This window comes from Scophthalmus maximus, chromosome 5, assembly GCF_022379125.1.
Source record: "Scophthalmus maximus strain ysfricsl-2021 chromosome 5, ASM2237912v1, whole genome shotgun sequence".
In the NCBI taxonomy this organism is placed as follows: Eukaryota; Metazoa; Chordata; class Actinopteri; order Pleuronectiformes; family Scophthalmidae; genus Scophthalmus; species Scophthalmus maximus.
This window is the reverse complement of record NC_061519.1, coordinates 27,522,501-27,538,818: the sequence shown is the minus strand read 5'-3', so window position 1 is coordinate 27,538,818 and position 16,318 is coordinate 27,522,501. Positions and strand designations below refer to the sequence as shown.

General features: G+C 48.0%; 1 protein-coding gene across 18 annotated transcripts in view; it reads right to left on the bottom strand.

The window, feature by feature from the left end:
* Positions 1-8,339, bottom strand: part of LOC118310712 (discs large homolog 1-like protein) — a 57,524-nt gene extending 49,185 nt beyond the window's left edge. For all 18 annotated transcript variants that reach the window (XR_004793828.2, XR_004793829.2, XR_004793830.2 and 15 more), the window contains exons 1-2: positions 8,208-8,339; positions 7,049-7,180 (exon numbers count right to left, since the gene is read on the bottom strand). Coding sequence is in view for 15 of the 18 variants with exons in the window: in XM_035633887.2 (XP_035489780.2) it covers positions 7,049-7,180; positions 8,208-8,226 (151 nt within the window). In the remaining 3 variants the exon portion in view is untranslated. The remainder of the gene's footprint in view (positions 1-7,048; positions 7,181-8,207) is intronic.
* Between the last annotated feature and the right edge of the window lie 7,979 nt (positions 8,340-16,318).

Sequence of the window (16,318 nt, the reverse complement as noted above, 5' to 3'; positions counted from 1 at the left end):
CAGACAGAGACAGACAGACACAGACAGACAGACACAGACAGATACAGACAGATACAGACAGACAGACAGACAGAGACAGACAGAGACAGACAGACAGATACAGACAGAGACAGACAGACACAGACAGATACAGACAGACAGATACAGACAGATACAGACAGATACAGACAGACAGGTCCGTGTTCCGTCCTTCCCTTAAGTTCATTGTTCAGGAGCTTTTCCTGCTGCGTTATCACCAAAAATCCTAGAGGAAGATTTTTCTACACGATGAGATTACATACAAAATCATAAACGCAAATGTCATGTTACTCGCTCGGGCGAAATATTGGCGCGACGCGACCGCCCTGTCGTCTGCGTCCGACAGAGAGCGGGCAGGTATCAACACAAATGAACCTGCGACGACTCACTGGCGTCTGTGTTCAGTGGGATTTGTCACCTCAAATCACCAGGACGTCTTCACACGTGCAGGAGGACGAACTGTGGAACCACAGATCACTCTGCCCAGTGAGTGTGGTCCCGGACTTTAGTTCTGCTCCTTGGTTGTGATTGGCTGCGCTGCGTTCTGAAGCCATATAGATAACTGCTCTACAGACACACACCTGTGACCTCATCACATCAGAATCACTCCGCCAGACAAGAAGTGTGTTCACTGGGTGACGGAGACGGACCGGACAGGAGAGGAGGAGCAGCTGTCTGTGACGTTTCACTGCTCTTCCTGGTTTGTATCGATGTAATCGAACACGTTTGAGTTTTGAACTGACGATTGAAGACGATGGATCACTCGATCACAGTCACCACCGGCTGCAGCCGCAGGTTCGATCCTTAACAACGAGCAGAGCAGCGTCCAGAAGATCGAGGGTCGGGTTATGAAATTGAACCAATTGAGTCAATAGGAGCCATCTGTTCCTCTGACGGAATCATCAGAATGGACAGAAGAAGTTCTCCTGCTGTAAATCAGCTGGTGGAGGATTATGGAGCGGAGGGTAATCGTCATGTCCACTGAGGGATTACACCACTCGCCTGCTGCAGGGGCTCGATCTGGGGTTTGACAGATTGGAATCTATTTTTCATCAGGAGGCTGGGACGTCAGGGTGAGCGTGACAAACACACCCAGTATATATAAATGATATATAACTATATCAGCGACTGTATATAAAGACGATCACTGACTGTATATAAAGACGATCAGCGACTGTATATAAAGACGATCAGCGACTGCATATGAAGACGATCAGTGACTGTATATGAAGACGATCACCGACTGTGTATAAAGACGATCAGTGACTGTATATAAAGACGATCACTGACTGTATATAAAGACGATCACTGACTGTATATAAAGACGATCACTGACTGTATATAAAGACGATCAGCGACTGTATATAAAGACGATCACCGACTGTGTATAAAGACGATCACTGACTGTATATAAAGACGATCAGCGACTGCATATGAAGACGATCAAGGACTGTATATGAAGACGATCAGCGACTGTATATAAAGACGATCACCGACTGTGTATAAAGACGATCACTGACTGTATATAAAGACGATCAGCGACTGTATATAAAGACGATCAGCGACTGTATATAAAGACGATCAGCGACTGTATATAAAGACGATCACTGACTGTATATAAAGACGATCAGCGATGGTATATAAAGACGATCACTGACTGTGTATAAAGACGATCACCGACTGTATATGAAGACGATCACCGACTGTATATAAAGACGATCACCGACTGTATATAAAGACGATCACCGACTGTATATGAAGACGATCACCGACTGTATATAAAGACGATCACCGACTGTATATAAAGACGATCACCGACTGTATATAAAGACGATCACCGACTGTATATAAAGACGATCAGAGACTGTATATAAAGACGATCACCGACTGTATAGGAAGACGATCACCGACTGTATATGAAGACGATCACCGACTGTATATAAAGGCAATCTCTGACTGTGTATAAAAAAGATCGGCGACTGTATATGAAGATGATCAGCGACTGTATATAAAGGCGATCTCTGACTGTATGAAAAAGAGACTATCACCGACTGTATATAAAGAAGATCGGCGACTGTATATAAAGACGATCGGCGACTGTATATAAAGACGATCACCGACTGTATATAAAGACGATCACTGACTGTATATAAAGACGATCAGCAGCTGTATATAAAGACGATCAGAAGTTGTATATAAAGACGATCAGCGACTGCATATGAAGACGATCAGTGACTGCATATAAAGACGATCACCGACTGTGTATAAAGACGATCACTGACTGTATATAAAGACGATCAAGGACTGTATATAAAGACGATCACCGACTGTGTATAAAGACGATCACTGACTGTATATAAAGACGATCACCGACTGTATATAAAGACGATCAGCAGCTGTATATGAAGACGATCAGCGACTGTATATAAAGACGATCAGCAGCTGTATATGAAGACGATCAGCGACTGTATATAAAGACGATCACCGACTGTGTGAAAAAGACGATCACTGACTGTATATAAAGACGATCACTGACTGTATATAAAGACGATCAGCGACTGTATATAAAGACGATCAGCGACTGTATATAAAGACGATCACTGACTGTATATAAAGACGATCAGCGATGGTATATAAAGACGATCACTGACTGTGTATAAAGACGATCACCGACTGTATATGAAGACGATCACCGACTGTATATAAAGACGATCAGCGACTGTATATAAAGACGATCACCGACTGTATATGAAGACGATCACCGACTGTATATGAAGACGATCACCGACTGTATATAAAGACGATCACCGACTGTATATAAAGACGATCACCGACTGTATATAAAGACGATCAGAGACTGTATATAAAGACGATCACCGACTGTATATAAAGACGATCAGAGACTGTATATAAAGACGATCAACGACTGTATAGGAAGACGATCACCGACTGTATATGAAGACGATCACCGACTGTATATAAAGGCAATCTCTGACTGTGTATAAAAAAGATCGGCGACTGTATATGAAGATGATCAGCGACTGTATATAAAGGCGATCTCTGACTGTATGAAAAAGAGACTATCACCGACTGTATATAAAGAAGATCGGCGACTGTATATAAAGACGATCGGCGACTGTATATAAAGACGATCACCGACTGTATATGAAGACGATCACCGACTGTATATAAAGACGATCACCGACTGCATATAAAGGCGATCTCTGACTGTGTATAAAAAAGATCGGCGACTGTTTATGAAGACGATCACCGACTGTATATAAAGACGATCACCAACTGTATATAAAAAAGATCGGCGACTGTATATAAAGACGATCACGACTGTATATAAAGACAATCAGCGACTGTATATAAAGACCATCAGCGACTGAATATATAAAGACGATCACTGACTGTATATAAAGACGATCACTGACTGTATATAAAGACGATCACTGACTGTATATAAAGACGATCAGCGACTGTATATAAAGACGATCAGCGACTGTATATAAAGACGATCAGCGACTGTATATAAAGACTATCACTGACTGTATATGAAGATGATCACTGACTGTATATAAAGACGATCAGCGACTGTATATAAAGACGATCAGCGACTGTATATAAAGACGATCACTGACTGTATATAAAGACGATCACTGACTATATATAAAGACCATCACTGACTGTATATAAAGACGATCAGCGACTATAAAAGATAATCTGTGAATTAGATTATTGATGTAATGAATAATTAGTTTCAGCTCTAATGTCATTTGTAGCTTTTAGTAACTATCGATGTTCAGCTCATGTTTTGTTCAATATTTCAAACAGAAGACATACGAAGACGAAGACGAGGGGAGCAGGATCCAGGTCACTGAGTTCACTCATCCATTAGTGATGAAGATGCTGAGAGCAGGAACCTGAGGTGATGTCGGCAGAAGGAACCTGATGTTCAGCTGAGATGGTTTTATCAAAGATGACTGACGCTGCTTCCAACGAAACATTTCACCAGCAACATCACTTTGCTTCACGACGCAAAAGCAGCTGAGTGATGACGTGACACACGAAAATGTTCATTTGCATAGATTGCTTAAAGCCCCAGTGGAAGTGACGTCATGATTTAAATTTATCAAAGGAGGCGGATTAAGATTCGACAGTGAATAACCTCGGACTCTTCCTTCTTCCAGATGTTGCTCCAACCGCGGACTCGACCCTCGACCCCCGACACCAACACGCCGGTGAACTTTACGACCTCTCGCCCAACTGTCGATCTACTGACATTTATCATCTGATATTTGACCTTAAATGAAGAGTTTGATCGGCAGTTCGCTCCACATCAGAGCTTCCTCAGCACAAGACTCTGAAACCATCCACGAATAAACTCATACCTAAAAATTCATCGTTTCTAATAACTCGAGTCGACTTCAACCTTCCACAGCTGAAACAAGCTAATCACACCGACACTTCACTGCTAATGAAGAAGTGAAGTCAGCGACACCGGGCCACTAACGGGAAGCAGCGTCACTGTGGGCGGAGTCAGAGTCAAGCTCCCCCTTCTCCTCCAACAACAAATGATCTTATATCCAACAAAGGAACATCCATCATGACATCATCACCTGCGCTGTCGAAGAAGGACAAGTTGATGTCCTTGTCTTGGGTCTTGTCTGACAGTTTGAGTGAAGGTTTGAACTCTCAGAGCGGCTTCATGATTAATGTCTGTCTGTCTGTCCTACTGCCTGTCTGATAGAACATGGACCTGTCTGTCCGACTGCCTGTCTGATAGAACATGGACCTGTCTGTCCTACTGCCTGTCTGATAGAACATGGACCTGTCTGTCCTAGTGCCTGTCTGATAGAACATGGACCTGTCTGTCCTACTGCCTGTCTGGTAGAACATGGACCTGTCTGTCCTACTGCCTGTCTGATAAAACATGGACCTGTCTGTCCTACTGTCTGACTGCCTGTCTGATAGAACATGGACCTGTCTGTCCTACTGCCTGTCTGATAGAACATGGACCTGTCTGTCCTAGTGCCTGTCTGATAGAACATGGACCTGTCTGTCCTACTGCCTGTCTGGTAGAACATGGACCTGTCTGTCCTACTGCCTGTCTGGTAGAACATGGACCTGTCTGTCCTACTGCCTGTCTGATAAAACATGGACCTGTCTGTCCTACTGTCTGACTGATGGAACATGGAGCTGTCTGTCCTACTGCCTGTCTGGTAGAACATGGAGCTGTCTGTCCTACTGCCTGTCTGATAGAACATGGACCTGTCTGTCCTACTGCCTGTCTGATAGAACATGGACCTGTCTGTCCTACTGCCTGTCTGATAGAACATGGACCTGTCTGTCTTTCTGATGGAATATGGACCTGTCTGTCTTACTGTCTGTCTGATAGAACATGGACCTGTCTGTCCTACTGCCTGACTGTCTGTCTGATGGAACATGGACCTGTCTGTCTGTCTGTCTGATGGAACATGTACCTGTCTGTCTGTCTGATGGAACATGGACCTGTCTGTCTGTCTGATGGCACATGGACCTGTCTATCTGATAGAACATGGACCTGTCTGTCTGTCTTTCTGCCTGCCTGCCTGTCAGTCTCTCTGTCTGTCTGTCGGAACATGGAACTGTCTGTCTGTCTGTCTGTCTGTCTAATGGAACATGGACCTGTCTGTCTGTCTGTCTGATGGAACATGGACCTGTCTGTCTGATGGAACATGGACCTGTGTGCCGGTCTGTCTGATGGACCATGGACCTTTCTGCCTGTCTGTCTGTCTGATGGAACATGGACCTGTCTGTCTGTCTGATGGAATATGGACCTGTCTGTCTGTCTGTCTGTCTGTCTGTCTGTCTGATGGCACATGGACCTGTCTGTCTGATGGAACATGGACCTGTCTGTCTGTCTGTCTGTCTGATGGCACATGGACCTGTCTGTCTTTCTGCCTGCCTGTCGGTCTGTCTGTCTGTCGGAACATGGACCTGTCTGTCTGTCTGATGGCACATGGACCTGTCTGCCTTTCTCCCTGCCTGCCTGTCGGTCTGTCTGTATGATGGAACATGGACCTGTCTGTCTGTCTGTCTGTCTGTCTGTCTGATGGCACATGGACCTGTCTGTCTGTCTGATGGCACATGGACCTGTCTGCCTTTCTGCCTGTCTGCCTGTCTGCATGCCTGTCTGATGGCACATGGACCTGTCTGTCTTTCTGCCTGCCTGCCTGTCGGTCGGTCTGTCTGTCGGAACATGGACCTGTCTGTCTGTCTGTCTGTCTGTCTGTCTGTCTGTCGGCACATGGACCTGTCTGTCTGTCTGTCTTTTTGATGGCACATGGACCTGTCTGTCTTTCTGCCTGCCTGCCTGTCGGTCTGTCAGTCTGTCGGAACATGGACCTGTCTGTCTCTCTGTCTGTCTGATGGCACATGGACCTGTCTGTCTGTCTGTCTGTCTGTCTGATGGCACATGGACCTGTCTGCCTTTCTCCCTGCCTGCCTGTCGGTCTGTCTGTATGATGGAACATGGACCTGTCTGTCTGTCTGTCTGTCTGTCTGTCTGTCTGATGGCACATGGACCTGTCTGCCTTTCTGCCTGTCTGCCTGCCTGCCTGTCTGTCTGTCTGATGGAACATGGACCTGGACAAAGGGGCGGAGTCAAGAGTGTTTGATCTGTCTTTAACATTCTGAGATAGAAGGTTTTTAACAATACATTTTTTCTTTCCCAGAGAATATTTCATGAAAACTCTCAGACACGTTCACGGACTCTGTGAGTGGATCCAAATGAAACTCTGGATCCAGTGGATTTAAACATGGTTTCATTTGTTTGTAGGTACAGTGACATCGTCACGTCAGTTTGTCCAAACACCTGATCAGACTCTTTCACGACTGACTCTTTGTTTTCAAGGTTTTTCCCTTTTGCACTTTATGAATCAGGAACTTTCCAGAGAACAGAAAACTGCCGACAGACGCGAGTTGTTCCCAGGTCGTTTGGTACGGAGGCTGGGTACAGAGGGGGGGGGGGGGGGGGGGGTCGTACCTATGAGAGCCTGGAACAAGTTGCTCTGGAAGATGTCGATGACCCTCTGGATGGAGTGTCGGAGCTGCCGGTCCTCCGTGTGGCTCAGCTTGGTCCGGTACTCCTCCAGCAGCAGCAGCGCTCGCTGGGCGTCTGCACAGAGGTTCAGCACACGTTCACAGTCCCAACATGGAAAACAATGTTTCATCTTCTCACATAATCTTCAGCATAACTGAAGGTTTAGTTCAAAAAGTTTTCATCAGGTCCTTGAACCATCAGATTCTGACCCGACCAGAGTCGCAACTAACCATCATCATCATCATCGATCATCTGTGGATTCATTTCTCGATTAGTTGTTTGGTTCATAACATTTTGATCGTGTTTGTGATGTTTGTTCACAAACCAAAGATCTTCAGTTCAGAACATGTTCATGTTGAAGAAGCGGAAATCAGAGAATTATGACTTTTTTCCTTCATAAAACATGAACATTGATACATGAACAGATTATTATCAAAATAGTTGGTGATAAATTTAGTAGTCAATTACTAATCGATTAACTGTTGCGGCTCTAAGTGGTACATTCACATATTCAGGACTTTATTTTTGAACCTGATATTAGAACGTGAGTTATGGATCTGGACAGAAGCTGGAGGCGGAGCTGAACTAAACCAAAAGTGATATCATGATATTAGAGATATCATGATGTTAGAGATCTAATATCGTGATATGATGATGTGATATCGGTTTGCTGATCTCTTCCTGTCTCTGAAGAACCTCACACGTGACACTTCCGGTTCTGTCCCAGTGAGAGTAACATGACTCTCTGTTTTCACTTTCACACAAAGTGACACACTGATTTTCATCTCGTCATCATCATAATAATAATAATAAAGTTAGTAGAATCCTCTGGTGTGAACACTTCCGGTCTCTCGTCTCGCTGCAGCTGCTGCGGCTCTAAATATGTTTTATTAATATATCGAAGTTTATTTTTAGTTCGTCTCCGGACGAGCTGCCCCACATACAAGTCTGTTAGCATCCCGCGGCTAACCGGCTAGCTCCCAGCGACTCACTCGTACCTGCTCGGCTCGACTCGGCTCGACTCGACTTCTGGATGTTGTCACGCGCCACACGCGGCGGTTAGCCGAGGCTAGCGGGCTCGTGTGAGGGGGAAGCGGCTTACCTCTCTTCCTCACGGGCATGGCTCGGTCCGGTCCGGCTCGGTCCGGCTCGGCTCGACTCGGTCCGGCTCGGCTCGACTCGGCCACACCGCAGCGGGGTTCGAGTGTCGCTGGTTCCGCCAGCTGACGCCGCTCCACGTCCGGCTGTTGAGAACCGCTCCACCGCGACGACACCGAGTTCCGCTCCGACGAACTAACTCCGTGTCCGGGGGGAAACCACCGGGTCCGTGGACTGAGACCGACTCTCCGAGCGGCGCGTCCCCGTCAGAGACGCTCCTGCCCCGGCGTGCACCGCGCGGACGGACCGCGGGGCGACACGCGACTGGTTCAAAAAAAAAAGTGTGAATTTGAGACCTGACGGGACCAGATGCTCCGTACCGGGCTGCAGGGTCCCGCGGAGAGAACCGTTTCCGTGCGGACGGAGCTGCCTCTTCGTCCTCTTCGTCCTCGTCTACCTCTTCGTCCTCTTCTGCTCGATCTGCTCCGGAGCTCTGATGTCGATCGCGGGAGGAAGAAGACGAAGTTGAGGGTCCAGGCTTCAGACACACACGAGTGTCCGAGTCGAGCTGACTTCTCCCGCAGCCTTGTGCCTTCGTGTCAAACTTCTCTGAGAGTAAATCCCTCTCCTCCTCTCTTCCTCCTCCTCCTCCTCCTCCCCCAGCCAAACAAATTCCAAACTTTACTCCAAAATGGCGTCTCACGGAGCTGGAAATGTGAACCATGTGATTCCCAAAAGCACTTCCCCTCCAACCTGCCGCCCAATCCTGCAGCTCACCTATAGGGGGGGGGGGAGAGAGGAGGGGAGGAGGAGAGAGAGAGGAGGAGAAGAGAGAGGGAGGAGGGGAGGAGGAGAGAGAGAGGAGAGAGGAGGAGAGAGAGAGGAGGGGAGGAGGAGAGAGGAAAGGAAGAGAAGAGAGGAGAGAGGAAGAGAGAAGAGAGGAGGAGAGAGAGAGGAGGGGAGGAGGAGAGAGGAAAGGAAGAGAAGAGAGGAGAGAGGAAGAGAGGAGGAGAGAGGAGGAGAGGAGGGGAAGAGAGGAAAGGAAGAGAGAGGAGGGGAGGAGAGAGGAGGGGAAGAGGAGAGAGGAAAGGAAGAGAAGAGAGAAGAGGGGAGGAGGAGAGGATGAGAGAAGAGAGGAGGAGAGGAGGGGAAGAGAGGAAAGGAAGAGAGAGGAGGGGAGGAGAGAGGAAGAGAGGAGAGAGGAAGAGAGGAGGAGAGAGAGAGGAGGGGAGGAGGAGAGAGGAAGAGAGAGGAAGAGAGGAGGGGAGGAGAGGAAAGGAAGAGAGAGGAAGAGAGGAGGAGAGAGAGAGGAGGAGAAGAGAGAGGAGGGGAGGAGGAGAGAGGAAGAGAGAGGAGGGGAGGAGGAGAAGAGAGGAAAGGAAGAGAGAGGAAGAGAGGAGGAGAGAGGGAGGAGGGGAAGAGGATAAGAGCAAAGTGAGGAAGAAGCGATGCTGAAGAAAGAGTTTGTCCACTGGATCATTTATATTTACTCTTTGTGACGGAGGAGATCAAAGCTGATAAGCTCTGGCGACATCGCATCACACACAAAATTTCGCTAGAGTTTAAATATAAATAAATAAATATTTATCCTCAGAACTTTTAGAACTTATCAAGTGAAGTTGTCATGAAAAAGAAAACGTGAGCAGCTCATTACAGGAGAGAAAACTGATTCTATGAGTTCTTTTTCTTTGATACGTGTTAAGGTTCTTACAGTACAGTTGCCCTGACAACCATGGGGAGGAGTTCTGGTGCGAAATATCAACCATTCATCAGACTTCACATAGAAACTGTGAAAAATCTTGGATGTAAAAACATACGATGAAACCAGATGTAGACCCTGTGTTCTGTGTTCTGACCAGCAGAGGGCGACTCTGCTCGACTCCACGTTTTCCTGAGCAGTTTAATCTCTTTACAGTCGTGTATCTTTAATTTTTTAAACATAATTAAAACCCACATTTGAGTCAAGATCTTTTTCGTGGGGTTGGTGATTTAGCTTCATTGAGAGAGGAGAAGGAGCTCCGAGAGGGAGGTCAGAGGTCGGGCGGGGAAACGCTCCTGAAGAACAAATGCGTCCTTTGGTCGGGATGAAGATGAAACACCCTCCTCCTCCTCATCACCTCTTTGTGTCTCTTTGTCTCTGGTGTGCAGATGCAACCACTCGACGCTGTGGCCCAGATTAAAGAGGAGGAGGCCTTTATTTTTAGACGGCCATGTTTAATGAATGACCTCGCCGTGGGTCCCGCGCTCGTCGTGTGCACACGTCTCTCACGCCATCGCACCACGAGAGGCGGGAAAACTCAAACCCTGTGGTCACAACACGCAGAAACAGTTTTTAAATCACAGACACATTTGTAGAAGTTTGTTCATGAATTCAAAAAGAGTCACTTCCTGTTTGTTTGTTTGTTGAAGGAGAGGAACAGTTTCTATCTCCTGGTCGTCATGGTGAGAAGAGGAAGTGACATCAGACTCAATTGGAACTGACAGAGGAAAGATACTGATGCTGCCCCACACCAGCTGTCTGTCTGTCTGTCTGTATCTGTCTGTCTCTATGTATCTTTCTGTCTGTCTGTCTGTATCTATCTGTCTGTGTGTCTGTATCTGTCTGTCTGTCTGTGTGTCTGTCTCTCTGTCTGTCTGTGTGTCTGTATCTGTCTGTCTGTCTGTGTGTCTGTCTCTCTGTCTGTCTGTGTGTCTGTATCTGTCTGTCTGTGTGTCTGTCTCTCTGTCTGTATGTGTCTGTCTGTCTGTATGTGTCTGTCTGTATCTGTCTGTCTGTATCTGTCTGTCTGTCTGTCTGTCTGTGTGTATCTGTCTGTCTCCATCTGTCTGTCTGTCTGTCTCCATCTGTCTGTCTCCATCTGTCTGTCTGTATCTGTCTGTTTGTCTGTCTGTCTGTTTGTCTGTGTGTATCTGTCTGTCTCCATTTGTCTGTCTCCATCTGTCTGTCTCCATCTGTCTGTCTCCATCTGTCTGTCTGTATCTGTCTGTCTGTCTGTATCTATCTGTCTGTCTGTCTGTATCTGTCTGTCTGTCTGTATCTGTCTGTTTGTATCTGTCTGTCTGTCTGTCTGTCTGTATCTGTCTGTATCTGTCTGTCTGTCTGTCTGTATCTGTCTGTCTGTATCTGTCTGTCTGTCTGTCTGTATCTGTCTGTCTGTCATGATTATGTGTTATTTTTGCAGGCCTTCAGTCGATGTTGTGACCTGGGTACGAACCAGACCAGCTGCATTAACTGTGACTAAGCCTTATATTTGTGTTTTTACAGTGTGTGTGTGTGTGTGTGTGTGTGTGTGTGTGTGTGGGCTCAGGCTGCCAGATTTGTGCCAAGATTAGTTATGAGCATGTTGTCCAGATCGGGAGGAAATCTGACATGTGCAGTAATCACATTACAGTGTTCACACAGCGTAGGCCCTGCCCCCCCTGCTCAGAACAGGCCCCGCCCCCTCTGTAAGAGCAGTGGTGCTAACAGGAAGTTGAAGGAGCTTTACACCAGAGGCCCTGACGGTCCGTCCTCCATCATGGAGGCTTCGCTCGCTTACACTGAAACAAACATGGCATGAGGTCATCACACATCGCCCCCTGGTGTGTGGCTGCAGTACAGGTCATAAGCCCCGCCCCCCTGGTGTGTGGCTGCAGTACAGCTCATAAGCCCCGCCCCCTGGGGTGTGGCTGCAGTACAGGTCATAAGCCCCGCCCCCTGGTGTGTGCTGCAGTACAGGTCATAAGCCCCGCCCCCCACTTGTGTGGCTCTAGTACAGGTCATAAGCCCCGCCCCCCTGGTGTGTGCTGCAGTACAGGTCATAAGCCCCCCTGGTTGATGTTTGTTCACGCGTTCATGTTTCTGATCACTGATGTTTGATCACTTTGATTTCTCATCAGTTATTTGATGATATAAAAACTGAGCTGAGACGTCATGGTTGACAGCTGACACTGACTCGTGATTGGTCGAGAGCGTGTGTGTGGGCGGGGCCTTGATATCATGACTCCACCAGCACAAGATGGCGGCTCCTGAATCTGAACAAAGAGAGGATGAAGAGATGCATCGTCAATTTGTATCGTCTTGTTTTTATTTTCTGTGTAGCGCCTTGTATTGAAGTTTTGCACGAAAGGCTCTTTATTGATTGATTGGTTGATTAATTCATTGATTGGTTGATTGATTTATTGATTGATAACAATCACTGATTGTCTTTATATACAGTTGTTCTCTGTCCACACACACAGTTGTATAATGGTCCAGTGTTCTTTTGAAACACACCACAATGGTACAACAGTGTTTCTTGACACTGTTTCAGTCAGTGTGTGTGTGTGTGTGTGTGTGTGTGTGTGTGTGTTACAGAGAGTCTCGTTGGGACCGAGTGTGTGTTATTACAAGCTCCCTCTCTGTCAGCTGAGCATGAATCAGTGTGTTGCAACTTCAACAATTGAGCTTTTGTCACAGATGACGTTCTCTCTCTCTCTCTCTCTCTCTCTCTCTCTCCCTCCCTCTCTCTCCCTCCCTCTCTCTCTCTCTCCCTCTCTCTCTCTCTCCCTCCCTCCCTCTCTCTCTCCTCTCCCTCCCTCTCTCTCTCTCTCTCTCCCTCTCTCTCTCTCTCTCTCTCCATCTCTCTCTCTCCATCTCTCTCTCTCCATCTCTCTCTCTCCCTCCCTCTCTCTCTCTCTCTCTCCCTCCCTCTCTATCTCTCTCTCTCTCTCTCTCTCTCTCCATCTCTCTCTCTCTCTCTCCATCTCTCTCTCTCCATCTCTCTCTCTCTCTCTCCATCTCTCTCTCTCTCTCTCTCCATCTCTCTCTCTCTCTCCATCTCTCTCCCTCTCTCTCTCTCCATCTCTCTCTCTCCTCTCTCCTCTCTCCTCCCCTTCCGTTTCCGGTTTGTGTGATCGTGAGTGGTGGTGGTGGAAGTGCGAGTGGCGCGGAGATTTGAATGTTCTTTTGTTTGTCAGTTATCTCTACTGTCCTTTTTCATCTGTATTTGTGCATGATCGGGTAAGTCTTTATTATTTATAGTGTTTATTGAGAGATCGGAACTGTTTGTTTGGTCTTTGTTTGGTGTCCGGGAGGAATGGCGTCCTCCGAGACGCCACCTCCGTCGATCCGGCAGGGAGCGAGGATCGTCCCGCCGGACAGTGACAGCACCGTGGAGGAAGTCCTCCTGGCGGTCGGACAGCAGGTCGGACACGACCAGCTGCTCTTCGCGTCTCGGATGAACAGGGCCGTGGTGGTGTTCCTCAGGGACGAGCCGCATGTCCATCAGCTGGTCGAGAGCGGAGTGTTCATCCGGGACATCTTCGTGCAGGTGTCCCCGCTGTCAGCTCCCTCCATGCGGATCACCGTGTCCGGGGTTCCTCCGTTCATCCCCAACGAGCTGCTGGAGAACGAGCTGCGGAGGTTCGGCAAGTTGGCCAGCGGCTTCAGGACGCTGAGCCTGGGATGTAAGGATCCCAAACTGAGGCACGTCCAGTCCCTGAGGCGACAGGCCTTCATGTTCCTGGACTCGCCCACGCAAACTCTGGAGGTGTCATTTAGAGTCAAGCACGGTGACGGGCACTACGTGGTGTATGCAAGCTCGGGAAGTGTGAAATGCTTCGAGTGTGGAGACGTGGGACACAAACGCTATGCGTGCCCTCACAGACAGGCGGCGTCCGGCTCCGCGTCCGGCTCCGCGTCTGGTTCCGCGTCTGGTTCCACCGATGCGGCGCGTGGCGCCGCTCACGCCGGGGCAGCGGCGGGTGATGCGGCGCCAGCGGCCGGTGACGCGGCCGGTCCCGAGTCCGCCTCGCCCAGTGGGCCTGGTGGGCTCGAGGTGGTGGAGGTGGAACAGACTCTGGCCGAGAGGCAGCAGGCGTCTGCGGCTGCAGGAAACCTGAGCATCTCTCAGTGTGCAGGACCATCACAAGCACAGGCAGCAGTCAGGACTGAAGCAGACAGAGAGCACGGTGTGACCCCCAGTGAAGAACAGGGGGGACCCACTAGCCAGGCACCAGCTCAGGGAGATGACATGGAGTATGACTCGGGGTCAGACACAACATCAGTTGGTGAAACTCCTGTCAAGAGCACTGATCTCTACTCACTAGAGGAAATTAACAACTTTCTAGATGAGACTTTCAAGAAATCAGTGAAAGTGAGCGATCACTTCAGTGACATTGATAAATTCATCAGATCTGTTAGTATACTGAAAAGGGTGGTCGGGTTTGATCTGTTGGATGAAAAGAAACGCTTCCGACTTAAAAAGCACATCACAGCTTTGAGGAAGGTGTCAATAGTTCGACCGATAGTGCATCACATGGTGTTTTCTTCTATTTACGTTTCTCTCCTTGTTTCAACTTGTTTCCTTTTTTCTGAACTCTTTATGCGGAGCCTCAAGATCGGATCTTTAAACATCAATGGAGGGAGAGACAGACAGAAAAGGGCTCTAATTTCTGAACTCTCGACACTAAAACATACAGATGTGTTGTTCCTACAGGAAACACATACTACTCCAGCAGACGAGACAGACTGGGGTCTTTGGTGGGAAGGTCCCAGGGTCCTTAGCCATGGCACCAACTTCAGTGCAGGAGTAGCTGTGCTGTTCAAAGCATCTGCAGGGCTAACTCTCCTATCTTTTACTGAAGTGGTGAAGGGCCGTCTGCTTATCGTCAGAGCAGAAGTAGAAGGCTCAGTTTTTTGTTTCGTTAATATTTACGCTCCAAATCAGGGAACAGAGAGAGTTGGGTTTTTTACAACCCTAAGAAATGAGCTGAGGAATTACCAGCAGGATCAGCTCATCATCGGTGGAGATTTTAACTGCACCACGGATTTCACCATTGACAGGACAAGTGAGGAACCCCACCCACAGTCAGCTCAGAGCCTCAACAGCCTCATCACAGATATAGATCTGTTAGATGCATGGAGAGTGAAGCATCCACAGTCAAGGCAGTACACATGGGTGAGGGTCAGCAATAACAGGGTGAGTGCAGCAAGACTTGACAGGATTTACATCTCTCAAAGCCTCAGCTCAAGACTAGCACACAGTAATATCAGTCCAGTAGGGTTCACTGACCACCACTTCGTTAGTGTAGAGTTGGTCATCTCACCAGGCAACAGGGTCAAATCCCACTGGTTTTTCAACAACAAGCTCCTGCAGGACAGTCATTTCTGTCAGAGCTTTGAATGCTTTTGGCAGAAGTGGAGGGCTGAGAAAACAAACTTTAGTTCTCTGAAGATGTGGTGGGAGGTGGGTAAAGCACAGATTCGTGGTTTTTGCCAGCAGTACACCTCCCATTCGACTGCTAGAATCAAGGCAGTTGTCCAGGAGCTGGAAACCACCATTAAAAACATTGAAGAGGGGTTGCACAATAATCCAGACCCCTCAACAGGTCAACTGTTGAAGGAGAAGAGGTTGGCGTTGAGCTCCTTTCTGCAGGAGAGAGTGAAGGGAGCTCTAGTTAGGTCTCGCTTCCTTCAGCTCAAGGACATGGACGCCCCCACCTCCTTCTTTTTTAATCTAGAAAGGTCAGCGGCTCAGAGGAAGCAGATGACCTGCCTTCAACTTCCAGGAGGCAGAGTGACCACCAGTCCAGGAGAGATGAGGAGCCATGCGGTGGGTTTCTATGCCAATCTCTTTGGGGCGGAGGAGTGCAGCAAGGAGTGCCGTGAGGAGCTCCTGGACGGGCTTCCACAGCTCAACCAGGGAGAGAAAGCTGCTCTCGACGCTGACCTGATGATGGAGGAATTAACAACCGCTGTCCATCAGATGTCTTCCTGAAAGGCACCTGGAATTGATGGTCTCTCCTCTGACTTCTTCAAACAATTTTGGAACTCTCTGGGAGCTGATTTTCACAGCGTTTTAACGGAATGCCTCAGGACAGGATCACTTCCTGTTTCCTGTCAGCGAGCTGTGCTGTCTCTGCTGCCAAAGAAGGGAGACCTGGCCTTACTAAAGAACTGGAGGCCAGTTTCTCTCCTCTGCACAGACTACAAACTCCTCTCAAGGGCTTTATCAAATAGACTCAAAAACATTCTGGAAATAGTTGTACACTCGGACCAAACCTATTGCATTCCTGACAGAACAATTATGGACAATATTTTTCTTATGCGTGATGTAATTGATTTATGTAAATATCATAATTTAAGTGTTGGCA